At 34.8% G+C, this 25,840-nt stretch overlaps 3 protein-coding genes and 1 long non-coding RNA gene across 12 annotated transcripts in view; 1 reads left to right on the top strand and 3 right to left on the bottom strand.

Annotated features, from left to right (window-relative positions):
* Positions 1–10,078, bottom strand: part of LOC148958532 (uncharacterized) — a 50,008-nt gene extending 39,930 nt beyond the window's left edge. The window contains exon 1 of the long non-coding RNA XR_016144559.1: positions 9,524–10,078. This is a non-coding gene — a long non-coding RNA (uncharacterized LOC148958532). The remainder of the gene's footprint in view (positions 1–9,523) is intronic.
* Positions 2,393–8,835, top strand: LOC148958533 (uncharacterized). Of its 3 annotated transcripts, none has more exons than XM_089112333.1 (2): positions 2,393–2,529; positions 6,403–8,835. In XM_089112333.1, exons 1-2 carry the CDS (start codon positions 2,502–2,504, stop codon positions 6,759–6,761), a joined length of 387 nt encoding a protein of 128 aa, XP_088968459.1. In that variant the 5' UTR covers positions 2,393–2,501; the 3' UTR covers positions 6,762–8,835. The 3 variants fall into 3 exon arrangements, 1 of the variants encoding a protein (XP_088968459.1); XR_016144557.1 differs by lacking the exon at positions 2,393–2,529 and adding an exon at positions 2,542–3,162; XR_016144558.1 differs by lacking the exon at positions 2,393–2,529 and adding an exon at positions 3,175–4,267.
* A 310-nt stretch (positions 10,079–10,388) lies between the features above and the next one.
* On the bottom strand, positions 10,389–19,957 carry LOC135696221 (heme A synthase COX15). The gene is made up of 10 exons (XM_065215537.2): positions 19,875–19,957; positions 18,282–18,380; positions 17,577–17,676; positions 16,390–16,576; positions 15,561–15,747; positions 15,006–15,182; positions 13,929–14,013; positions 13,101–13,255; positions 12,238–12,351; positions 10,389–11,061 (listed from the first exon to the last, which is right to left on the bottom strand). The coding sequence occupies exons 1-10, from the start codon at positions 19,905–19,907 to the stop codon at positions 10,918–10,920; spliced, it is 1,281 nt and encodes a 426-aa protein (XP_065071609.2). The 5' UTR covers positions 19,908–19,957; the 3' UTR covers positions 10,389–10,917.
* A 1,292-nt stretch (positions 19,958–21,249) lies between these two features.
* The window catches only part of LOC135696217 (uncharacterized), a 38,697-nt gene continuing 34,106 nt past the window's right edge, over positions 21,250–25,840 (bottom strand). For all 7 annotated transcript variants that reach the window (XM_089112332.1, XM_065215526.2, XM_089112329.1 and 4 more), the window contains 5 exons: positions 25,408–25,493; positions 24,619–24,745; positions 23,813–23,854; positions 23,239–23,292; positions 21,250–22,691 (listed from right to left, as the gene is read on the bottom strand). In XM_089112332.1, the coding sequence (XP_088968458.1) occupies positions 22,626–22,691; positions 23,239–23,292; positions 23,813–23,854; positions 24,619–24,745; positions 25,408–25,493 (375 nt within the window). In that variant the 3' untranslated portion in view covers positions 21,250–22,625. The remainder of the gene's footprint in view (positions 22,692–23,238; positions 23,293–23,812; positions 23,855–24,618; positions 24,746–25,407; positions 25,494–25,840) is intronic.

Raw genomic sequence — 25,840 nt, 5'->3', positions numbered from 1 at the left:
ATTTGGTAAGATTTTCTAAGATGGCTGCATACAACTCAAATTACTTGTTGATAAAACATATGTTGGCGGAATGAGAAGAAAACATCAATTAGTTGAATACAGATGAAGAATTGCTATTACCATGGCAAGAAGATTTTGAGTAGCCCTAGTCCTATGTTCATTGCTGACAGCAACCAAGAGCATGTTGTTAACAAGGGCTGTTTCAACAAAATTTTGCCGAAAACTGCCACGTAACAGAAATGGTCCATTTTTCTAACGCAGTATTTGATTCGTCCTCTTCCTTTGTCTGCTTTCCTAAAAACAACAGTGCTGTGAGTTGCTGGGAAGGAAAATAACTTATCGGTTTAGTTCGGCACATGATCGATTTGACAATCGTAAAGTTTGGCAAGACCTGCCGTGCCAAACGGTTTTTGCCATACTTAATAAGTTCTTCCGTACCTAATTGCTTCTTATATACTTAACTTATGAATTGAGTTCGGCGCATGAGAAGTTCGATGTTTGAACCAGGCTTAAGGATTGTCAGACATCCATTACTTCAAACTTTGGCAATGAAAAGAAAGTTCGGTTTTTCGTAATGATGTAAATATTGATAGGTTTTTCTATCAAAGAGAAGCGCTTCTTGAGAAATTTTTTTATAATTTTCAAGGATAAATCCAGACTTTTAGAAGAAGAGATGACCGGACCGGTAATTGATCTTCTTTATTTAATTTAGCATTTGATTTAATCTGCTAAAACTAAAGTGAACTCTAGAAATCAAATTCTAAATTAATTGCAAAGAATAATTTGGACAAACTATCGTTATTGTGTTGGAATCAACTTGATAAGGGACATTAGAATAAGAAAGAGTGGAAGAAGACAAAACCGGATCAAGAAAGATTTGAAATACCAACTAAAGAGATAAAAGTTTGTAAATATAAGCCAATATTTCGTATTAAAGCAAAGAGGAGACATAAAAATAAAGAGTGAATAATAAAGCATATTGCAAAGAATTCAGAGAAGCTTACTTAAGAACATCAGCCATCAAGTAAATGTTCTTATTCTTTGAAAGGTCAAACATAAATTTGCAGAGGATTAGAATAGAAAATTCAGAAACAACGAGTCAAACAGTTATGTCTTTAGCAACTTCAATAAATCACTGCTACTCAGATTTTTGATCCGCTCAAGAAAGTAGATTGGCAGAGAAAGAGCATCTCTACCTTGTAGCTAAGAGTCAAATTGAGTTTGAGAGACTCCAGTCAGGTGGAGATTTTGAGTCATAAGGTTTGTGCTTTAGCTGCTAAGTTTCAAGAACAAAATCAAACACTTTTTTCAATGAGAATTTAAAGAACCATAACTATAGAGTTTGGTTTCAATATTACTTATGAAATCAATGTAGAATGATGGAAAAACTTTTCTGAAGCAGGTAAAAGAAGCAAACTGAGGACTTTTAGGTTGAAGTGATTATTTTTGAATTTAAGTGAATCTTCAAATGGGCGAAGAGTGTAACAAAATAACTCATTTTTGGTTGGTACCATTTGTCATTTGGGTTATGTCCGTTGATGATTAGGTTGAATAATTTTAGCTTTTCTTTCAACACAATTTGGCAACTATTTATCAGGAACGAATCTAGTTGCTTAAAAATAAGAAAAATACATTTCAGATCTTGGTAACTGATTTTCATTAATCCACTTATGAAATGTCATCAACAGCATCTCTTCGTTGTGCCCTAATTGTAAATATGTGCTGTCTTCATTTTCAGCATGATTTGGCACTTGTGATTGTCAAAGAAATTGGCTTTAGATGATTAAGATTGATAAAGCGACATGGAAAAAGTTTCGAGCCACAGATAAACAAAGAGAGATGTCGAAAATATCAAGTTTCTTTACGAACTTTTAAAAACAGGTCTGGCTTTATGTTTCGAGAAGATAGCAGGAGAGAAAGACTTTCATGTTTTGGAAGTTTTGACGATTCGAAGGACAACAACTAAAAGACTAAGTGGAGCTACTGGCAGCAATAACGTTGAGACTGCAGCACTAACGAAGACTAATAAGACTAATATTATCAACAGAAAGAGAAGGTTATAAATGCAAATGAAATTACAAAAAGAAAATATGTTAGCTCGATGCATAAAATGAAACCTACAGTTTTGTTATATAATATAGCTTCAGTGGCCTAACAATACTTATAAGGTCGTTTTTGCTCAAACCGTCTTATAAAAAACACTTCCTTCAGATAACAACAAAGCCCAAAACAAATCAATCTATATTCTGAACATCTAGAAATAAACATTCATTCAAAACTTAAGCAATAAACTTCGAATAGGCTTGCAAGCAGTGGTCATAATTTTTCTATTTGTGATAGATTCGCATGCCGAAGAAATCTAAGATTAGGTCAGTTGACATTTCTCATCAATAGATGCATGCATTGCCATTCATTTCGTTAATCAATCTGACTTCAAAGGACTGGAGAGAGCTATACTAGTGATTGTTTGGATTCTCGTTGGATCATTTTAAAGCAGGAAAATGAAAGTTAATATTGAAATTCATTCGGGTATGTCTTGTTTATGCCTGAATTTCTACAAATAAATATATTCAGCTTTGTTTGCTCGTCATCAAAGAAAGGAGGCGTTTCTGACTGGTTTTTGGAACCAAGACTAATAGAATTATGCCATCTTCAGAATGATTGATTACACAACGGCAAAAGTCTAGGACTGTCATTTGCAAAACTGACTTTTGAATATAGCACCAACAACAGGTTTATATAGACGAAATAAAAGGCATACGATTGTGTTAACAAGATTTATTATGTTGAGCAAGAATTTACTTCTGCCTACCTGTAGTGAGAAAAAATTGAATGCAGAAGAAAAATCATCATCAATAGGGTGGCTTGTTTGCTGCAAGCTGATTTTTATCTAATTCAGGCATCAATGGAAATCGCTTTCTGCGCACTGGGTGGGAATAAAGAAATGATAATGGCAGATATTGCTGGGTATAAATTGCAGCATTACAGGAAATGGCATTAATTCAGCAGGAAAAAGTAATATGCTAGACTGGCGAGCTTATTTCTGAATGCCTAAAACTTCGACCAGGAAGCAATTAGGCAACGAAAGTAAATATTGCTGGTATCGTAATATATAAAGAATTACTGCAAGAAATCCTAAACAGAATTTTAGACAAGTCAAGGGTAAGTCGAGTTCAGACGAGTCTCTTTTTTATCATTTTATGAAAATGTAATTCATATCTGTTTATATTCCTACATATGTCTCTTAAAGCTTCAAGGATTGAGAAATATTTTCAAGAAGGGTTAGAAGGTGATGAAATATGTAGAAATGTCTTCTGAAGATCGTTTGTGAAAGAAGCTAAGAGCGATTTATTTGCAAGTCTAAGCAATAACCTCTCTGCAAAGAGCAAACAAAGATAAAAAAAAGCTGGGCATAAGAAAATCAGATGCTTATTGGCCTCACATCGATAAAATAAAGTTTTTCTTCAACAGGGAGTTTTTTGTCTTTGTTAGGTTGATGGCTTTGATGAGGGGAGGGTGAACCATTAGTTCGCAAAGGTGGATACTTTGCGATGTTGGCTGATTTTATTTTAGGAATTTAGAAAGTTCAAGGGATATTTTTGATATTGAGTTAAGCAGTTTTGTGCCTTTTGCTATGAATTTATAGTTAATTGACATTGACACTATCTGCAGTTTCTTCTAATTTTTTATTCGTCGCACTTTGTCCAAAGGTTGTAGATTTAGAAAGATAAATATTTTTTTTCTTGATCAGTATCTTTATTTCTTAAGTTAAATAAAAAGTAATGACAATCAGTAACTTTCTATTTTAATATGCAGAAACCTGCACGAAGCCTTGGGAAAAGTCTACAAAACATTATTCGTTTTATCAAATTTCTTACTCCATTCATTTAAACATGGTTTTATCGCCAAGGCTTTCTTTACGATGACGTATTTCGATCGGGCTTGTAAAACTGCGCTGAATTTCAATGATTCTGTTGTGAAAATTACCTCACATGACGTTGCCAAAAGTTAAGATGTGTTGTGTTTACAATTATTTGCAAATTTGGTTTACCAAAGTCATAAATTACCCAATCGTTTGGAGTCAAGTAGCTTTGTGCGGGTTGAGAGAGACGCCCTTCTAACAAAATTGATGGCTCTACCCCAGGATTACTGCTTCAAAATCGTCAATCTTGTTAATTCTTTGAGTCATTCATAGATGAGACATAAAAAGGAAACTAATTTCTCTAAGTGGTTGGTACATTGCAAAGAAAAATATTATTGGCTATTGGTAGGTACGAGCTATCTTTTGTAGGCAAAATTTTGAGTTAGAGCTTGTGTAGAAGGCCTACAAGACGAATATCATATATTTTTTAAGAAAAGTGACTTTTTAGCGTTGATATTCTTATAAATATCTTGACCAGTTGCCATTTTATGTTTATTTGTTAAGTATTCAAATAACATTTTTATTAAGTTCCTGAAACCCCGCTTCATTGCTCAACCGTAATCAAATGTTTGACTTCAACACGTACAAATGCATCGAGAAAACCTCGATTGAATGTTATACGCAGCCTCGCAGAACAAAATATTCCTTGATATAGGCAAAATAAAGTGAAACAGAGGTGGGCAAAATTTCGAAAAAAATGACCGCTTCTGTCTCACAGAGTCGTGGAAATTGCTCGTTGAAACGAAGTTGATATGTTATTTTTGGAAGAGTAAATTATTTTCTCAGGGCACAGCTGCTGCTACGAAATGAATAAGTGAAATTGGGATATTTCATCAATTTAAATTATAATAAACAAATTTAAGAACGGAGAAATGTCTCTGGTTTATGTTGGAGAAATGTCTCTGGTTTGTGAAAGTATCGTTCGTGTTTGATACAGGAATAACTACTGAAAAGGTTGGATCAGTTTTCTTTTGTTGTCGTACTCTTGCATTTGTCCGAAAGCCACGTAAGTGGTTTTTGTCGTTGTTTGTTGTTCGTTCTTCGATGATATTTCTACATACAGTGGAATCCCGATATAACGAACTTCCCGGTGTAATGAACTAAATGTCTGGCCTTTTAGATTCTGCATAACAAACTCCTTAAAAATTCTCTCGGTATAACGAACCCCGAACATAACGAACTCTCGTTATTGCGAACAAAATTTGAGACCCCTTGATCATAATAACCCCGATATAACGAGCTTTTCCTAAATTTTTCATCCGTCATTTTGATTTATTTCTTTCTGGTGTTCATTTATCATTTTCTCTGAGGAGAAATCGTTATTGTCATCGGTAAAAAATAAATTTAGCAACACCAACACAGAAAGCCAAATCGTAATGTGTGATGAACAAGATTTTCATCTTTGATCACTGACCAATATAATATTTGAATCAAGCTAGTTTGTTATGAGTAAAATGTGCGCAGAAGTTGGGTATGGCCTGAACAATCCCATGGAGAGAGTTTTTGGTGCGTATACTGCGAAAAGAACTCGAAATATTTTTCTCCTGGTTTAACGAAATCCAGATATATTGAACACATTTCTGGTTCCCTTCGGAGTTCGTTTGGTGTAGAATACCGTCGCATAAAAACAAACGTTTCTCGAAGGCAGCAGAAGGTATTAGTTGGAATGCACTTGAGTTAGAAATAAATTCAGCAACATAGAAATCAATACCTGGAGAGAGAGCTAGAAAAAGAAGCCTATTGAATGCATTGGAGAAATAAGAAATGAAATGATCGGGTTCCATCCCGTAAATCTGTAGCTAGCGAAACATTGTTTTGAATAGCCAGTAACAACCATATCTGGCCTAATAACCATTAAAGCCAATTATTATTATTATTGTCATTCTATATATCGGTTATCATCGCCATGATGAAATTCGTTTGTTACCTTCACTATTAGAGCTTTAATGGTGTGTCGAAGAGAATTTTCCCCAGAGATGGGTTGTAGCTTGATAAAAGAACTTAAAGTTGGATAGGGCGTGGCAATTTGTTTTTGGTTCAGTCGCTTTATGGTTCGTCATTCCAGTTAAAATGTGGACGGGATATATAAGACGAAGCATCGGAAAGATTAGACTAATCGCTGAAAAGAAAAACAAGACGAACTTTGCACAACAGCATGCAGCCTGCAGGTCCTGGGCTCTAGTATTACGTACTATAACGCTCATAGACCAGTAAGTGATTGACATGACTCGAAATGTTTGAAGATTTGACGGTGCAAAGCCGAAAGATAACAGTTCTGGCATGCACTGGAGAAGATATGTTTGAAAATTTTTGGGCTTAGACAATGAAGTGAACAAGCACAGTTTAGATGTTTTGATAAACATCTTTCTTATCAATTACGTAAGCAGAAAACTGTGAATGAAATATTGTCTTTGCAATCTGTTGTTTATACACAGCAAGCTGATCATCAAGATTTCAAAATTTTATGATTTCTTTTACAGGGAAAAGAAAGGGCAGCAAGATGAACCCAGTATCAAAGATGTTTGTATGTTGTTTCCTCACCTACATTGTCGTGGGAAGCATGGAGGAATCACCAGTGTATGAAGACAACATAATTGACTATATTCTGAGAGATATTCCGCGTGACAACGAGCAAGGCTTTGGAATTTTAGGCAAACAAGGACATATCGACAGTCATCAGTCCTTCAAAACGATGCACCCAGAAAGCAACATCGATCAGATTAAAACAAAGAGCCTGGTTTCAAAACGAGACAGAAGACTACAATGCATTGTAAGAGATGCTTGGGGTAGATGTCGTAGGTACAGAAAGCTGGGGCTCTGGGGCAAACGAGAGGCCTAATGATATATTTACTGTGTTAATAAAAATGCTATAAAGTGGCTGGCTATGACGTATGAAATCAATTTGTGTAAATAGAGCTTGAGTTTTTAGTAGCATTTGTGCCTTGTTTTCATGACAGTACCTTAAATGTAGGTGAATATATTAATAGTAAGATGTATAGATTTATGGCTAATATTTATGGCTAATACATAAGCAGCAACACTCGTATAGCAATGATTCTGTGATCAGTTATGTGGTATACAGTATAGGAGTTTCTTGATATTGTGTGAGAACATTATGACTTACATTTTTTTAGACTTTTTTTGACTCAAAGATTGTATAAAATATTTCAGTCAAAGAAACAAATTTAAAGTATAAAATAATGAACAAGATGTGTACAATTATATAATAAAAATCTATGTATATGAAAATAATCTATAGGCATTAACTTACAGCATGCAACATGTAGGAAGTTTGCTGGGTCAACTGAAAAAACGGCTTTGATAGGCCTAAATATCTCGTGAACTAATCTGTCTACATATACAGTTTAAAGAAGCATAGTTCGACTTTGTATACAATCTTGCCGATAGCTATGGCAAATTATTCTTTCTGAGCATTATCTAAACGATAAAAATTAGTAGTGATTTTAGAATAAGATACGAATGCTTTTTCAGACACATACCGGTTCGAGGTTCGAGCCCAGTGCTCGGATCTCTCAATAGAGATTAATAGATAGTGGAAATGAGGTTAAGTGCCATGTAGGCTTAGGTAACTGGAAACCAAAAAAAATTAATGAAGAATAAAAAATCTGTGTGTTAATACGATCAAACTATATTGTAGAAAGATCGAACTATATAGAAGTAGAAAATTGATGCCTAAATTGTCACAATTGTAGCTGGAGATGAAAAAATAGCCGGACCAAAATGTATTTATCTTTGTTGGTTTTGTACTGTCATTCTAAGCTTAAACGTCTGTGTAGCCCGCCTAGCAGTAAACCAATAAACTAATGAAAGAAGTTGGAATTTTTATGACGAGTTGCGAAAACTCAGTATACCGTAAAAAATCTTTATGGGGCTAACTCAGAAGAGGGGGAATAACCAGGGAACCTTTTCAATATAAAGCTGTCATCCAAGTAATTTGTTTTCAAAGCTTTCACATTTTTAGAGATCACTTTGAGAAATTAAACATTCTGCAGATCAATGTCCACAACGAAAGTATTCTGAAAATGTTTCTTTTACTTCAAATTTAACGATTAAGGACAAACATTATATTGCAATCTGCATGTTAGGGGAGGAGCTTATTTAACAGTGGGAATTATCAAAAACTTTCATTTCAAGGGCGCAAAGTATCGTTCCTCATTCTGACAAAATGATAATATTGTTTAATTTACAAATCTGGGCAGATTCGTGGTCATAAGGAACATATAATGTCTAACATTAAACTTCATCTTATGAATGACCAGCCTGGCTTAAAAACTTCATGGCCACTCGCTCCGCATCCTTCATATTTTGTGGTTTTACCATTGCTCACAAAAATTGTTCTTCCTCTTTTAAAATCAATTTTGCTAGCATATTTTCTCAGAACAGAATTGTTACTTGCTTGTTTGACGATTTTATTAAATTCCTGGCCCTATTGTTCTACTTTCCCGCCAAACTTTGATTATGCTTTTTCGCCTACATGGTGTAAGTAAGAATTAGGCCAATAATTTTAACCAACAATTCGAATACTTTCGGGAGGGGAGTGTAGTGTCTACCATCAAATAATGTAACAATTTTCATACAACTGTGACTGTGAGATACAATTGAAAATAATGCACTTTTTCAGCTTCTTTTTCACACACAAAATTAAATCAGCGAAAATTATTAGTAGTTCATGTTCCGTTTGGTGTTTTTACCGGCTCATAAAGTAAAATTCGATCCGTTATCCAGGGGGACAGTCAACGCGTTATAATCAGAGTAATTCAGGATCATATTGTAGGGTCATATTGATATTTCAGGATCTGTCGCACATCGAATGCGACATTTTTACAAAGGAAATAGATGATTCGATATTCTTTGTATCCCAGTGAGACAATTTCAAGCTTCGTGAACTTTCGTTGTTTATGTTTACTTACCTATGTCTTAAGTTGAGTTAAATATGTTTTAATAAGTACCAAAGGTACACAGCTCATTTTAGGAAACTGTAAGCTTATCAGGGCTAATTTAGAAAACAGTCAAATATCTTTAGACACAAATCTTCAGGACTGGCCTTTCCATACGATCTTCGAGGCCTCACCTCTCCGCATGGAGGGTTTGCTCAGGCCACTTCTGGGATCAGGGGCGAGTTAGGGAATTCGTATTGGTTAAATAGAACCAAATGACTCTGGGAATGAAAACCAACACAATAAACAAACAATGAACGGAACATTTTCGCCTAGAATTGACTGAGATAAATAACATCATATTAAACTTTTATCATATCAGTGAGCTATCAGACACGTGGTACCGTAGGCCATTCTCCATAAATTTGGGCATACGCTTTTCATGTTACAAGGTCATCGGGAAACCCACTATTTCTGCGATAGAATCTTGCCTGGCCTTCAAATAATGGTAAACTAAAAAAGCCTAACAACCAATTATTGCCTATTGTCTAACATTTCAACTAAAGGTTAGGCAAAGTTTTCCGAACAAATATCAAAGTGGTTATGCAAAACAACATTGGCTGAAGAAAGGCGTTTCAGCGTATATTGAAATTACAAATGGTGAGGCTCTATTCAGAAAATGATTCAAAATTTGCTTTCTTACCATACTCGAATTGTAAAGCAGTATATATTCACTCGTCCTGCAACTTTGCACACATTGCCTTCCTTGCCAATCCGAAGACAACCAAGGCCACAGTAACTGACAAATGCACGTGCAATTCTCTGTGGAATATACCTTCCTTAAGATTGGTTTTTAAAGTCTCTCAAGGGAAAAGACCAAACAATAGCCTACCGTCTTTTTAAGTGATGGATAAAGAGCAAGATTGGAAGAATTTCGGTCTCCCAGTAATTTTGTTTACAACACGGAAAATGAGTATCAGTATCAGTAGCCACTAAGTTTTCGTCTACATAATACCCACTGAAAAATGAAAAAGAATGGGTAGAGCTTTCTATTGCCTTGAAATAATAGAGTTCGAAGCCCACTCAATTTCAAGAGGAAGAGGACCCAAATAAAAGCGGGAAGCTATTCCTTCAAACCAATACTTAAACGATATGGATACACGAGATCTACCATACTGTGTATGACTGCTGAAAAAGAACAAGGCCAGAGCAGCTGAAAACATTGCTAAGAGTGACAATGAAGGCCCTCTCCTCGCATGGGCTGTTCTTGGGCCATCTTCTCGGATGGCAACACTCTGGTCACATTCGAAGCTCGATCCGGTCTTTTTTGTCGATTAGTGATAGTACCATAGTCAGTAGAAAAAACAATAGTCAATAGTTTTGTATTGACTATGATAGTTCTCACTGAGTTTGGAAAATTTGAAAGCCCAAACAGAAAAAACACACGTTTTAAATTGTACTCTATTTAGAGTGAGCTCATAGCTCCCTTGAAAATATTACAGGAAAGCAGAAACATTACTCAAAAGAGATTGTTTTATTCTTCCATTATCAGATAAACGTATTACAGGAACAAATTTCATCGCGGTTGTAACTAGAAAATTAGGACAAAATATGGAACATGTCAGGGGTAAAAGTTGCATGTTTGCAAAATTTAGAAATCATCAATCTAACGCAAACAGTTTGAGAATTTTGAAAATTCTTAAACTGAACAAAAATCAAAACAAAGAATGGGTTGCTATAATTGATTATTTTGCATCACCATATTTTGCTATCATTTGTAAATTATTGGTGGAATGTTTCTTCTGGGCGAAAACTCAAAGAGTAGACGTGAGCTAAGTGAAATTTAAAGGTACATGGCCTTATGGAAATCAGATAAAAGAAAGGCCCCATGGTAATCCCAACGAACGCTTTCCTCCCATAAAGTTAACGCCTCTCTTGATTCAGATAACCAAATTTAGCAAGTCGACATTTCTATAGGCAAGCCAAAGAGGACTAAAGGGGCACTAGGGAAAGGGAAAGGAAAAGAGTTGAATTCGCTTCTAATGTAGCATTGTAAGCTAGAATCACACAAGAATTACTAAACAGAATTATGCTACTTCACTTTGGTATGAACTTAGCCGCTAGTTTCATTTCGTATTCAAACCAAAGTGCAATGGAAAGCAGAGTTAAAGAGCCAAGTTGATGCGCAGCTGCGAGTGATGTTGATACGTAGGTGAGTAGAGTAGTGATGCCTAGGCCAACCTATAGGATACAAAAACAGAAGTAGATTGAATGAAAGGATTCTTCAAGTATAATTAATAAATCTTCTTTCTATCATGAGACAGCACATTTATATTTATAAATACAACTAGGGGCATGTTCGGGAAAAGATATTAACTTGGTTAGAGCTATCAAGACAAACTATTTAAATCTCTCAAATCTTGCATAACTTATCATACAAGAATACTTATTGCTTGGAATACCAACAATGCACCGTGCAACCGCATACACAAGTTTTTACAGGAACATTCTTACAAAACATATCGTTATGTTCATTTTGATGCAGATTCTTTGTGATTATCAGGTTTAGATATATCCGCTAATTCAGACTTTTTCGCAACTTATTTATTCGTAACTAAAGTTGCAGGAATATTCCAGACTGTAATTAGCAGATAATAAAAAACATTTTTTCACAAGAAAATTACATTAGAATGGGGCAAAGATAAACCAATTCTTTTTGAGGCTGAGACTGTTCTTGGGACGTGTTTAAAGATGCATATAGGTGTTGCAGGGTCAATAATTCTCACATTAAGTTCTTATCTCAAATGCGCAATATGATAATGAATTTGGGCGATAGTGCCTGAGAATAGGGTATCTCGTAACAATGGTAAATTAGGGGAAAGGCCTTTCTGAATAGATCGTTATCACTTTTAAGGGAAATACAAATTCTTAAATACAACGTGCTAATTTAAATAAGAAAACCTGTTTTTAATTCTTTGATTTTTCTTCGCGGGTATTTACTAATTGCTAATGAAAACTTGGAATTGCTTTGATTACATAGTAGAAGCACTTTATAAAGGAAAAAATTCGGGAGCAAGGAGCATTCTGAAAATTGGATGCAATGTTTAAGGGTACCGTGACCAGAGCAATTGTCCAAAAGTTTAAATTGACCAGTCTCAATAGAAGAGCCCCTTATTTGATAACTGACCGATAATAGCCTTCAAATATCATAAAGGGAACATAATGACAAAACAACAGAACAGAAAAGGCCTATAAAGTGATTTTCATTAGGCAAACATTTTCCTCTGAGGGCACTATCACTTGAACGATTTTCCACAAATTTAGAGAGCACATGTCAAAAGTGTCCTTTTGTCCCCACCTCCTAGGCGTAAAACAGCGAGGGTGGTATAAAATATCAAGCTGTCATCATATACAAACCTGCATAAAGGACATTCCAAGAAGCAAATTCACGGACATCCTCGCACGATAAGGCAATGCAACTGGCCTAGCAAGACACCAAGCGGCAACAATCGCAGCTAACGTAGTAGTACCCTGACGAAAGCAAAGTATCATTTTCATATGTCTGGCAAGACTGAAAGCAAAAGACCAAAAGGGCAGAAATGGATTCTATCTAAGGCTCCCTAATTCCATAAAAGGCGCAAAACTAAGGCACCAAAAGGGCAAATTTAAGATTTCATATCAGAGTCTTTTATAAGTTAAAAGCTGTGAAAATTTGCTCGGCTTTGTGAAAATGCGCACGTGATTTGGCATCAAAACCTTTGACATATATACAACAAGAAACACAATTTACACAAAATCTTTATCGGGTGATACAAATAAGGAACGGAGGATGATACCCTAAGGGTTCCTGGCTTGACTTGCATTCTTCACAAATGCTTGCTTTATCATTATAATCTTAAACGTTGATTCCAATAAAGTATGTTTATTTATATCAGAAGAATTGAAGTGCATATATTTACAGTCAGCATACTTTTTACGCATACGTAACTGGCAACCTTTGATTGTCTGCTCTAGAGATGTTTAAATTTTCCTCAAGATTTATCAATGAGATCTTTAAAAATAAGGTTATAAAAAACCTTTTACAAGCTATCATCGGCTTGTAGAAACTTACCATTCCTGTTATGATGTAAACTTGATAGTAAACATTCTTATACAATAAAACATAATATAATGTCGCTTTATTAAAACCGATGTAGCTTAAGGGAGTTAATAAATACTTCAAAGCCTACTTAAACCCTGAGCAACTAGTAAAAGCATTACAACAAAATTCATAATCATACCAATATCCTATGGTTGAACTGTGTTGTTGTTGGATTCTCAAAGAGGTTTTTATACCAGGGTGATAGAGCCCAAAGGTCAGTTGGAATCCATCGATCCGCCATCTTTGGAAATGTGTTGTAAGTTAGGCCGGCGTCAAGACCAGCAACAAATGCGCCTGCAAAAGGTTTTTGCTGGAAATACATTGGAGAAGAAACAAATTGGGACGAATAAAGTCGTTACCGGAAGATCATTACTTGAATAATGTCAAGGAAAGAAACACACAAAAAAACTTATACAGTACAGCTCCCGTTGTTTATATCAAAATGTATATTTTCAACTATTCTATTAACAGGTATAGAGTTTTTAAAGCTAAAATATTTGAGAATGTTAAATATCATATAACACATTTAAATCCATCAGCATTTAACACATGTTTCCAAACAAGGTTGAGAAGCAAGACAATTTTAATGTGACCAATTTCATGGTTTTTGCAAACATTTTGATATTTATTTTAATATCAGCGAAAATAAAAATATCAGTGTTATTAGGTGCCTGGCTAGATCATCATCTCAATTCTTGGCAATTTCACTCGTAATTAAAATTCCACAAGCCGAAGTTTTTTCAATATTTGTTCACATATTCAATTGATAATTGTTTGTGTTGGTAAGGAATCCTCAAAACAAAAACAAGTAAATCGAAAACAAAAGATATACTAAATTTTAATAAGAGCTTCAGGATGCATATCAAACTACATGTTAATAATAACTAAAGACATGCACAATGAGAAATTGCCATATTAAACAACGATTAAAGTTTGTAATGAATGATTGAAGCCAAAAATTGAGTACCTGACAATGCAGTGAAAAAAGTCAAAGAGACTAAGCCATGAGAGAGTCCTCTTAACTTCGACAATTTGGCCGAGACGACAGTCATCTAAAATAAAAAGGAAAAATAAAAGGAAAATGTCATTTCATGAAACGAAACTTTTTAAACGGTAGCAGGTAATGTTGTTGTCTTGAATGAGTCTTTCGAACAACTATAATGAAATTCAAACTGACGATCATTTTGTCACTTTTTTTGCTGACATATCGGTCTGCTCATTAATGACTATTTATTTTTATACAGACATCGATGTTATTTAATATTCACTGACTTTAAATTACAAAATTCAAAGATATTCTATCTCTAACTTACTTTACCTCGATCTAGTATCCATTTTCTTGAATCTACACGGACGTATCTTTTTGTAACATTCATAAACTTTAGTCAATGAAATAAATTCGTAATCGGGCAATTATCAAACATAAAAACTTTTAGGGCACAGGGCAAGGCGCTTAATAAAGTGAAAAAAACATCGTGATCAAGTCTGCTTTTCCATGAAAAAACTTAGTGCTACAGTCCTACTAGCCTTGCCAGTTGGTGAATTATCATCTCAATTTTTTCGGGAAGTGAAGGTTTTTTAGCTTTTATACAAGAAATTCTAATTAACTTTCTGTACTAAAATTGGTCCAATGAAACATGCTCTTGGGTATAATAAACCTCAAGACGGCACTTCTATGGACTGAAAGAATTTTCTATAAACATTTTTTTAACCTGTTGTAAAAAACATTTCAAAAAAGGTTCCCAGTGCGAAAAACATACTTGTTCAAGTTGTATTTACATAATTTGACTTCGTTCTTTTTCATTTATTGACATCAATTTAAAATTGCCCACCCACTGTAGCCCCTTAGGAGTTCCCTCAAGAGGGGGGGGGTCGTCTAATCTCAAATGAGATAGATCTTATTGGTGAAATTTTATTCATTACCAAAACTACTCTGTATTTTGCCTCAAAGACCTTCAACCCAATGCCCACCAATGCCCACAAGTTGCAAGCATCAAATAATGCAAGACTTCGCAATGCAAGGTTATTGATATGGTTGTCTTACCGTCTCTGGTTTTAGGACATGCGCAAGACCTTGCCAGAACATCAAAGAGTACAAGGCGAACGCCATGCCAAGATGCGCTGCGAGGCGGTACTGGCTTACATGAGGTTGTGCCTGCGTGGACATGCTCATTGTATCCTCTCGTAGTCCACTTTTTACCATATACCAGCCTAATAAACCCTTTAACGAAGAAACAGATACTGTATATCTTTTGCTGTATATGGATGATTTAATACCAGAATGATGGAATGTAGCATCAAATCCAATCCAAATCCACATCAAATCCAAAAAAGGTTGGTTTTTTAACTTGTTGATAGAAATGGACAAATTCTTTTAAGAAATCGCAGATCAGAAATAGATACTGTGCAATTTTGATTCTTTCTTCTACGAAGCAGTTATATTCAATGAATAATTTGAGAAAATTGAAATTCCAGATACTAAATATACGTCGAAGTCACTAATAGTATTGTAAAAATGAGATTAGTCACTAATAGTATAATAAATGAGAAGCTTAAAAATTCAAACAGTTGCTTTTCAGCTCCTTTAAAAACAACTTACTTGTCCACCGAGAAGAAGCCCGTAAATAAACAAACGAGGCTTCATCGCCTTTGTTATCCAGCCCTTGCTCCAGAAAAAGGCTGCAGGTAGGAAGAAAGCCACGCCAACCAATCTGCCCCACATCCTATGTGCCCATTCCATGTAAAATATAAATTTGAATTCTTCGAGTGACATTCCCAATTTTGAACTACGAAAAAGAAACAGCACATAAATAAAAAGACAATAAACAAAGCGATATATTCTTTCGGAAGGAATTCTTATTCAAAACATTATGACTGTTAAAAATTCTCCCAACTTGACAGTGAATGTTGTCTCAGACACTGAATGTTGAAAATCGTAGTTTATCAGTTCCAGTAGTTAGAATCAAAGTTGCATTCTGATTGGTTGCTATTGAGAGGCAGGTCGTTCAGCCAATCAGACTCCCTGACAGGATTATATTTTTTTCCACGTGGTTACATCTTTGGAATGTTTACATTTAACTTTTACTGTCGGCGATACAAGCTGCGATTTGGTTTCGTACATTTTGTGTAATGTTTGTTGAAGGAAAACTAATTAAAAAGAGGTTTTAAGCTGATAGCAGACCAAGTTCTTGGTACCGCAAAATTTTATCATGGTACAAAATAACCGAAAAAAAGGCATACATGTGTCCTTCATTTGATAGCAGATTTTTTCAAAAATACTCGAATCTTGTACATGTAATTTTGTATGTACATGTATAAATCAACTGCACATGTCTATTGTCGGAATCTATATTGATACAGTCAAGTGATAAAAATGTAAAAAAGGCAAGATAATCACAGAATTTGAAGTGAAAAGAACTAAAACTTACTATTTATATTCCGGACATTCTTTGTATTTTTCAAATTCAGCTAGCCATTCTTCCTCCGATCTTGGAGGTTTCATTCCACGAATAAGATGCCATGACGTCATTGACAACCCAGATTCAGTTAACCTTGTAATCCCTCCTAGAGACACCGAACCAACTACAAGCCCACAGCAGCCAAAGAGCCAGTAGCCTGAAAAACAAACAGCAACAGTTTCTTAGATACTAATTTAACTAAAAGCAAATTGCTTCGTTTTTTAAAATCTTTTACAGTCTTCGTCATTAGGATATTGTCATGTATGTGATAAAGCATAAAATTTTCATGCATGCGATCCAGATTCTTACCCAGGGGCCCCAACAACAGTGGGGTTAGGGGATCATGCCTCCCCTCTTTTTTGCAAAACAAAATATACTTTTTACAAATCATTTGCTATGATTTTTTAATTTGCCCTTGACTCCCCTCCCCGCCCCACTTTCCTAGTTCCATCCGCACCTATTTCACATACCTGGTTGTATTCTTGAAAACGCTACTTTTGGTGGGCGATTACCTTCAGCATTGCGTGTATATTCAGGAACTACAAATCACACTCAATTAATGTTGAACCCTGTGATACTATGTTCCCGATGTTCTCTTCTTATCGTCTGTCTGGTTTATCATTTTTTTAAAAAATTGTGCATCTTCCCATGTTCTTTTTTAGAATAAATTTTTTAATAGACTGGGTTATACAGGGTGCCTTGAAGCGCTCTTTGTTGGTATTTTTGTAGTTTAACATGCTTTAAAAAAGGAAGTGCTGAAACAAACGGCAATCCAGTAAACGTTGGTAGCTAAACGTAGAGCTACATCACTTCATATTTGAGTCAGATGGCAAAATGAGAAAAGATGCATGTACAATGCCTGCCAAAAGTACGTGGAAGACCCAGTAATTTGCATTGCATTTTATATCTTTCATTCCTTTTCCGAAAAAGATTACCACTTCCGCACCCTTCCCCCTAGAACAATGTTGATAATTTAGAGAAATATCATAAAAGAAGCACAAAGAAAGTGCTTTCTAAAATCCTAACCTGTTTGATAGTAAACCAACATTGTTCTGGAGAGGAGAGGGGGATGATTGATTTTGACCTTGAAAACTGACGTCAGTGTTCCAATACTTTTGGCAGGCATTGTACCTATTAGAAAATTTGCATAAACATACCAATGTACTTCTGTGTTTTTGGATTTAGCGATTTGTTTGCAGTTGCCTCCACCTGAGCTGTTGCATTCACTGTGTTTGATCTTAAAAATTTTGAATTTTTCTGCAAGATAGAAATTTAATAAGAGTGATAATGCTTCAATGACCAGCTTTCAACTATTCACATAGGTTATGAAATGTTGATGTGTCCAGCTGGGTTAAAACATTTTGAGAAAACATAGTGGCTTGTAATGAATAGATTAATGTTTTTAAAAACAAAATGAAAAAGGTGAATTCATCATTTTACCAAAATTCATTCCATCTTGAAATAAAATTAAAAACAGTAATGAAGTGGATATACTTCTTTAACAAAAAAAGTTATTATAGGTCACTGCACAATGAAAGTTTACTTGCTATTTTAAGATTTTGCCAAAGTATTTACTTTTTATGCAAAAAATTAACCCTTGAATATTTAAAATCGTTTAAGCTTTTAGTTTATAGAAAAGGAGATTTGTTTGCCCTATCACATAATCTTTTTATATTAAAATCACCTTCAAAAAATTATCAGTTTGCAAAAATTGAAATTAAATGAATTCAAACTTTAGTCTTGTGATTTTCTTTTTATTTGGTTTCAATGGCTGTAAAATGACTTAAGATGAACTCCAAAACAATCCAGTTGAAATACTTCATCTCAAGAAATAAGGAAACTTTTTTGGGATTTGCACTTACAACCAAGTTCTTTGACAAGTTTGTTATTCTTGGGCCTCTTATAGCATGTGATGTGAAGCAGCTCTTTAGCTGCTTAAAAACACATTGCTTCTGCAGGATCTAAAAGAAGAAAGATATATACAGCAAAATATATGCTTCACTTACTAGCATTCAATTTTTCATTTCAAATATCTCCAAAAACTGCCTAACAATTTATAAACTAAAGAGAATTCCTATCCTTAATAAGACTGCAGAGGATCAAAGTACATCTTGGAATCAATTACCGGAAAAAACTTTTCATCACTGAGGCATTGAGAAGGCACATCTTTTCTAGACTGCAGTTATTGTCATGCGGCACAGTTCAATGGAGATCTTATCTCCCCATCGTTGCCATCTGGCACATATGTAATTCCTTCCTCTGCTATCCCCACTGTGTCCAAACTTCACATCAATGTTCATTGGCTAATGCCTTAAAATTGCTAACTCTGATTGGCTTAAAAAACCAACCATGTTGCTCCTTATTTATTGTTTAGGTTTGACAAAGATATGTTTTGGTTCAATTATCTCTGGTAGGAATCTTTGCATTATTTTCAATCAAAACATCAATGGTCCGCAATTTTCAAAATATTGATAAAGTGCCATGCTGGATTGTCGTCTTTAACGAGAAGTTGATTGCAGACACTAGCAAAATATAAATTAAAGCTTATATGGATATTCAAACAAGGAATCAAGCATGATCAAAAATACTATGTGTGGAAAGCAGTGATGTTTATTTTTGTTGAGCTTCAAAGAAAATTGAATTTGAAGATGGGTTGGCCTTTAGGCCTGGGCAGGATATTGGAGGGTTGCCGTTCTACTAACAGTGAGAAAGTTCTTCTTTTATTAAGGTATTATAGCCTAGAAGGTGGAATAGAATGGAGGATGAAAACTATTGTGCAGGGAAAAAATTCTCAGCTAACCAGGTTGGAAGGCATCTGTGACTTTTCTGACGCATCACTGCAACCAACAACACCTTATCAACTGCAACCAGTGAAAGTGAAAGCAATTGACCCGCCAGCAAGGATGCCAATTAACACCATTTATAGTATGATACCCACAAATTCAGTGACATTTTGGGTCACAAGAGGTCCAAGGTGCAGGCACAAGAAGCCCAGCAAAGCTGCAAGCATATGCAAATTTTACAGCCTAGCCAGCGAAGACCAAATTTTACAGTCTGGATCTCTTACAAAGAGTGCTGATGATCATACTATAAGCTCAAGTGAGACTTTTCCCAAATTCGGGCTCTGTCAATTTATTGACAAGGGAAAACCATAATGCAATATAAGCAATTTTTTCTTCGACATCTGACAAAGGCCAATTTATGAAGTGGCAGACAAGATTGATAGCAAATGTTTTTCTTGTCCTTATGATTTAAAAAAGGTGCATTCCCTGAAATGCTCACTTAAATTGCTTCCTTTGCGCATGCAGAGAACTTGGAAAGGTAGTTTTACTGACGAGGGAGTGCAAGTTACCTATTGAGTTTTTGAGATGCAAGCTGCGAGTGAGATGAAAAATATACATTTACAATTTTATTCTAAACAAATAGCGATACATAACAAGAGAATGTTGTCTTACTTTTCCATTCAGCATGGTCCAAACATGCGCCATCTCTACGATTCGAAAGTTGCATAAAAACACCGAGCAACAACAGCAACTTTATGAACACTTCAGGGAAACGAGGCTTGGGGGGCATTGTTCCACTTCGATGCACCATTTGGGGGAGGGGGGGGTATTTTCTACACATCCCTACCAATTTACGCCCAGTTGCTTAAAGGCTTATAAAAAATTGAAACTTCATATCTTCGCCCGTTTCTGCATTGCCTCTGATCTGGCTATTCTGTAGCAAAGCTGCCAACAATAACATCATTCGAGTACATAACGTGCTTTAAGGGTTTTGTACCAGGATTTTGAATCCACTTTCGAAGAACTTATATCAAGACACGAAGATGTTACAAGACACGTAAAAACCTACAGAAACTGATATAAAAAGTTGGCAAAACGCTCTACCGCCTAAACCTCCACGAACCTAGAGTCGGTTGAAGATTTTAAAAAAGAAATCAAGACTTGGGATGGAGCCAGTTGCCTCTGTACATTTTGTAAATAGACTTTCGCATTCCTTTTATTAGTAATTAATATATATTTATTTAGGTTTATTGTAAGTCGTTGGTGTAAATTAGCTTTTTAGGAACTATGTAAGTATCAACGGTTAATAAATTGATGATGACGATGTCTCTCCAATATCAATAAGGCTTATGTTATGTACAATTTGCCCGTAACTTTAGGATGAGCCAATAATAAAAAAGACTATCTTTCCGAAATGTTATTGCAATAGTTTGAAAAAAGCAGTTGATGCAATAATATAATTTCAAAAATTTTCATTTGAGCTTTACGAAAAATCAGACAGATTTCACAAATGGAGGGCCAACCCCCTTCATCCTAGGCTATGATGAAACTGATCCCAAAAGTAATGGCTCGATCGATGGCTACTAGCATGATGCCGTAAAAGTGCAAAAAGGCCTACACGTAACTTATTCAGAAAAAAACGATGACCCAGTCATTGTAAATTATGTGAGAATGATTAATTTTATCTTCCATTCAAATTTCATTGCGATGTTTTGAGAATACAAACAAATCATAAAATCCAGTCCTTCGGTGTGCAGAAAAGGGCAGCTCTCCAAGCTAATGTTGAATCCGGCAATATATAGTTTTCTGTATTGCAAGCAATCTTAAAATGAAGACGTAATTTCAAAACCTATTCAGATTAAAAGTTGATTTGGTTGTTAAAAGTTTCAAATGCCTGCTGAATTCTACTACTAGAGAAGTATAATTCGGTTAACGTTTCAAAAACAATCAGAGTGGCTGAGTCAAACATTATTCAAATAAGAAATATTGAAAAAATCACGCTATAGTGTTTATATACGATTGAGGTTATTTGAAGAATCAAATTGAATATGGGCATCACAACCGGATATTAAAAATGTTACAGCTGTTACCAAGATAAAATAAAGAATTAAGTTCTTTTCTATCTTGCTGTTACTGAATATACAATACATTGAATGTTGATAATTACAAAATCTATGAGGGAAGACAAACTGCTGGTAAAGAAAATGGATCTACAACAACAAATGAAGTTGTAAAACCTGGCGTTCAAGGTCAGGCTTTGTGCCGAGTACTGACTATTTAGGATTTTGATAATGCAGCTTTTAAAAAAGAAGTAAAATTAATTACCTTACTCAAGGCAACAACACACAAACCAACTTGCTTCAAGCTTTGATACTACAATTAGTGAAAGCATGAAAGAAGGTATTAAATCAATGAAAAAGTGGTTCTTCAGGAATGGAGATGTGGTTCTTCAAACAGGGTTAGTAATGTAGAAGTTTTAAGTAGAGCAGACGTAGAAAGAAGCCTGTTAAAAGTTATTAGGAAACGACAGATGGGACATTCGATTAGATCTGAAGGAACGAAAAATTTAATGCTAAAAGGAAAAATAGAGGGTAGAAGAAGTAGAGGGAGACAAAGGCAGAAGTACATAACGAGACTAGAAGTATCTAGTAGAAGAGCATAGACCACAATACTGGCAGAAGAGCAATATTGATACTGTCAAGAGATAGAGAGCGATGAAAACCTTGATTACCAACATCCTGGAGGGGCAAGGCACTTAGAAGAGAAAGATTGCAATTGAATTTATGAATTAGATTTCAGAAATTTACGCAGAATCAATGCAAATAAATCTTAGCATTTCAAAGGGTATGCAAGCGTCTTAAATAGCCTTGGTTGAGTAAAATACCAACTCGATTGCGGAGATTTCGGCCAACACTTTAAACTAACGATTTTTACTTACACATGGTCATTTTATGATATGATAAGCAGTATTAAAGAAAATGTTTTGCCATTTTATAGCATTTGATGAAAAGCTTCTGAACAAAAATTGCATCTGTTTATTGTTAGGTGACAAACGGAAAATATCAAATTTTCGCAAATAAGGAATTGCCATTGAAAAAAATTATGTCCTCAAAAACCATTTGCATTAAAGTAGCTTTAATGCCAAAATCATTTTTAGGAACTTTGAAAAAACGCATGAGCCAACCTGACTACATCGGAGTTCCTGGTTAATTACAAAGCTTCACAATACAAAGAAATATCTTACTTCGTTTCAGAAAAATAAAAAAAAATGAATGTTAAATGAAATATTCTGATTATATTCAATTATGCTAGGTTATGAATTATTTGAATTATTTGAATCGTATATCAATGTTTCGTATGTCAAACATAAAACAGTAAATTAATTAATATGTCACGAACGATATTGGATCGAGTTTCCTCAGTTCAGGATGAAATGCCCTTTTTATCGCTTGCAGCTCTGGTTGTCGACCTGGATGCTGCTACTCTATTCTGCAAAAAATAGCGATTTCATAGAAGAGGAGCAAAGCAATAGATTAGAAAATTTCAATGCTGGTTTTGCCTTGTCAATATATGTTACAAACGTATTTTATGACATACTTTCCAAAATTTCTAGTCAGAAACAGCTTGAAAAGACAAGGCCTAACAAAGAAGTTGGGAAAATCGTGGATTCGAGAAATCAGAGTACATACTTGCATTAAAAAAGAGAGAACAATATACAAACTTGAAAAATTAAGGAAAAATAGCAAAGTTAGTATGTGCTCCAAAGTTAGTATGTTGCTGTTTGCACCATGCTCCAAACAGCAAAGTTGGTTAGTGTTGAGTATTTAGAATTGGACAAGCTGCCCTACACGTTTGGAAATATTCAAACTTTCTGAAATAAGAACTAGCTTAGCATCTTCCTTTTTCAATGGCATGGCTATTTAGAACGGTTTCTGATATGCTGTTACAAACATCCAACATAAGGTAATTGTAAAAGCAAAATACTGTTAAAGGTAACTGGTTAAAAGAAAACGCATAATGACTTTTCATTTAATACCTTTCCAGACCCACTGCTGACTGTGTTCCGTGTGAAAAAACTCCTATTTTTAAACTGCAATGGAATACAAATATATTTCCTTAATATTTGCCAGTTGAAAAGCCAGTCAACCTAAATATGCATGCCCCTTATCAAATTAGAATATAGTTGCATTACCTTTAAAGGAGTTTCAAGTGTTCACTAAAATTTTGCAAATACTTTCTCGGTATTTTGAACATTCTATTTTTAGTATTTGGTCTAAGCGATATTATAAACTTGCCGGTTATTAGTAATTAAAAGTCGTTATTAGTTATTGAATATTAGATTCTAGTCAGTTCTTGAATTAAACATCTAATGAGAAAATATAAAATTAATGTACACTTTAATTCATTGTGTCTTCCTTCTGGTGGTTCACTGGGCTAGTTAGGTATTTTGTTGTTTTGTAAAAATTTTGAGATTACAATTCAAACATACAGCAAATTCATTATAAATCAAGGGCATAAAAGAAAGAATAAAACAATATTTTAAGATCTGTCTACCATATTCAAATATATCTTTAGCTGGCAGTCAATAAATGAATCCAAAAAGCTATTACCTCTGGATTTCTTGCACAGTGGAAAATGAAAATGAAGAAGCCCTTAGGGGAAAAATTTGAGAATATAAAATACCAAACTGGCGTGAAAGCGAGACTAATATGTTGAATAGGAGGAACTTTTTAAAGCAGACAAAAAGCTGCTTGTGAAGTATTTTGACCGAGCCATCAAATATTTGATAATGACTACGAAATATAAGATTTTCAACAAAACATACCATAAAAAATTGTCTTTGAAACATATTTTGTAAATACAAGTCTTTAAAACATGATTTCATCAACAATCGAAATCAATTATTCTGGGTCATGGCTTGCCATAAGAATTTTCTTCAAGACCACCAAAAAAGGAATCGTAATTGAAAATTTCGTACAAGCTGCACTATAAATATCACAGGTTTTAAAAAAGTCACTTTAAAACAAGACCATGTTTATTTAGTTAAAGAATTATTATTCGGTCGTAACTAAAAATTAAAGCAAATAGTGATTCTTTTAGGACATCATTTTGAAAACATCATTGTAGAAAAAACAATAATAAAACTGTCAATTGACCTAAGTCAACATTGAGCAAACAGGCTTTCCTTTTTTGAATAAACGTGTTCAATTTTAACTAAAACCATTTTAAAAATTGTAAGATTATTGCCCATTACAAATATAAATGTGAAAAATTACACAGGAAAAATAAAAATTTCTAATATCTAATAATTGCAAAAGATATTTAATAATCAAAGTTAAGAATGGGCCAGGAACAAATGAAGTAAAACATGGCTATACTCTGTTTGAACGAAGCTATGAAACAAAGCTCCACCAACCTGCAGGCCGTTAGATATCGCGAACAATACTTGCATTGCCGTGGCGGCAGTACCTATGGCAAGCAAACCAAAAACCCACGTCAACCCAAGCAAAGGCAGCAAAATGGCGACTGCTTTGATGCCAACCCTAAAAGAGAACAGATTATGAGTAGTTTTTGCCTTTGGTTATCCTCACAAGTGTAAATGTAAGGAGCGAAATTCGATTATGAGTACTTGATAATGGGGTATAAATGAGTAGAGAAAGCAAAGGAAGATCGTAGAAGAGAATGGAAGATTAAAAAGTGAAAGCAATGAGTAGAAGCAACTTGAATAGAGTAGAAGCAATTTGAATAGAGAAAATGGAGAAATTGAAGGGTACTGGAAGTTGAAAAGGCTGGAGAAAACAAATATCATGGAAGACCATAGTAATGGAGAGGAAATTATCGGAAAGAGTTGGGTGCTGAATGACTGAGAGAAATTTAATTGCAAATGCGGGGAAAAACGAAAGGGAATGCCTATCAGTCAAAATGGAAAGGAAGAGCACAGTGCATCAAAGTGCAGGGAAGAAGGGTTACAAAGGCCAAGATAGGACCAAAAAGGAGCATGGATTCATAATGGTGATGTGAAGGTAAATAAAATGTTGATGTATTTATCAATAAGCTTGATAAATATATGATGTAAAATAAATAGATGTTGAAATTTCACAGTAAAATAACTACAAGGGAGAGTGATAGAGGACCATATAAGTGCCAACTGAGTGTGGAGCAGCCCATGCGCTAGACTGTATATTGCGGTCATTAAGGCACTTACCCAATTTTCTCTCTATCCGACTTCGATCTATTCATTCTTATGTTTAAAGTGGCTTTGACTGCCACCACGAGGACGATGACATTGAACTGAAAAGAGAACCATGCAGCTTTAATACACAAAATGTAAGACAAGAAAAATAGCCAATTCATAGCTAGTTCACCTTTTACTCATCCAAAACCCCAACACTTAAACCCATTTTGAAATTTTGTGGAATTTTTCGTAAAGCTCTAAAATTTTTGCTTTTTTAAGAGTCATTCACTTAATAACTGATAACAGCAAAGTCATTGAAAAATTAACCCAGAAGCTGAAAGAGGGGCCTCCTTAATAGAGATGAGAAGAGTCCGGGACAGAGAGTGTTGATATTTTGCACCCACTTCAAGTCTCCTCCACTCCAGTGTTGGTCCAAATACTTGGATGGGGAGAATAAGAAAGG

Source organism: Rhopilema esculentum, chromosome 14 (genome assembly GCF_057945365.1).
Source record: "Rhopilema esculentum isolate cy_ngs chromosome 14, ASM5794536v1, whole genome shotgun sequence".
NCBI classification, from domain to species: domain Eukaryota; kingdom Metazoa; phylum Cnidaria; class Scyphozoa; order Rhizostomeae; family Rhizostomatidae; genus Rhopilema; species Rhopilema esculentum.
Note: the sequence above shows the minus strand (reverse complement) of the source record. Positions and strands in the feature narration are given on the sequence as shown.

What these genes read in the sequence shown, in the direction of transcription:
- LOC135696221 (XM_065215537.2), bottom strand. Translation starts at nt 19,907, where the DNA reads ATGGCGCATGTTTGGACCATGCTGAATGGAAAA. An exon ending in GGCTTCTTCTCGGTGGACAA is followed by an intron (nt 15,183 to 15,560) that starts GTAAGTTGTTTT and finishes TCTTCGTTAAAG; the next exon opens with GGTTTATTAGGCTGGTATAT. An exon ending in AGTTCAACCATAGGATATTG is followed by an intron (nt 12,352 to 13,100) that starts GTATGATTATGA and finishes TGCTTTCGTCAG; the next exon opens with GGTACTACTACGTTAGCTGC.
- LOC148958533 (XM_089112333.1), top strand. Translation starts at nt 2,502, where the DNA reads ATGAAAGTTAATATTGAAATTCATTCGG. An exon ending in TAATATTGAAATTCATTCGG is followed by an intron (nt 2,530 to 6,402) that starts GTATGTCTTGTT and finishes TTTCTTTTACAG; the next exon opens with GGAAAAGAAAGGGCAGCAAG.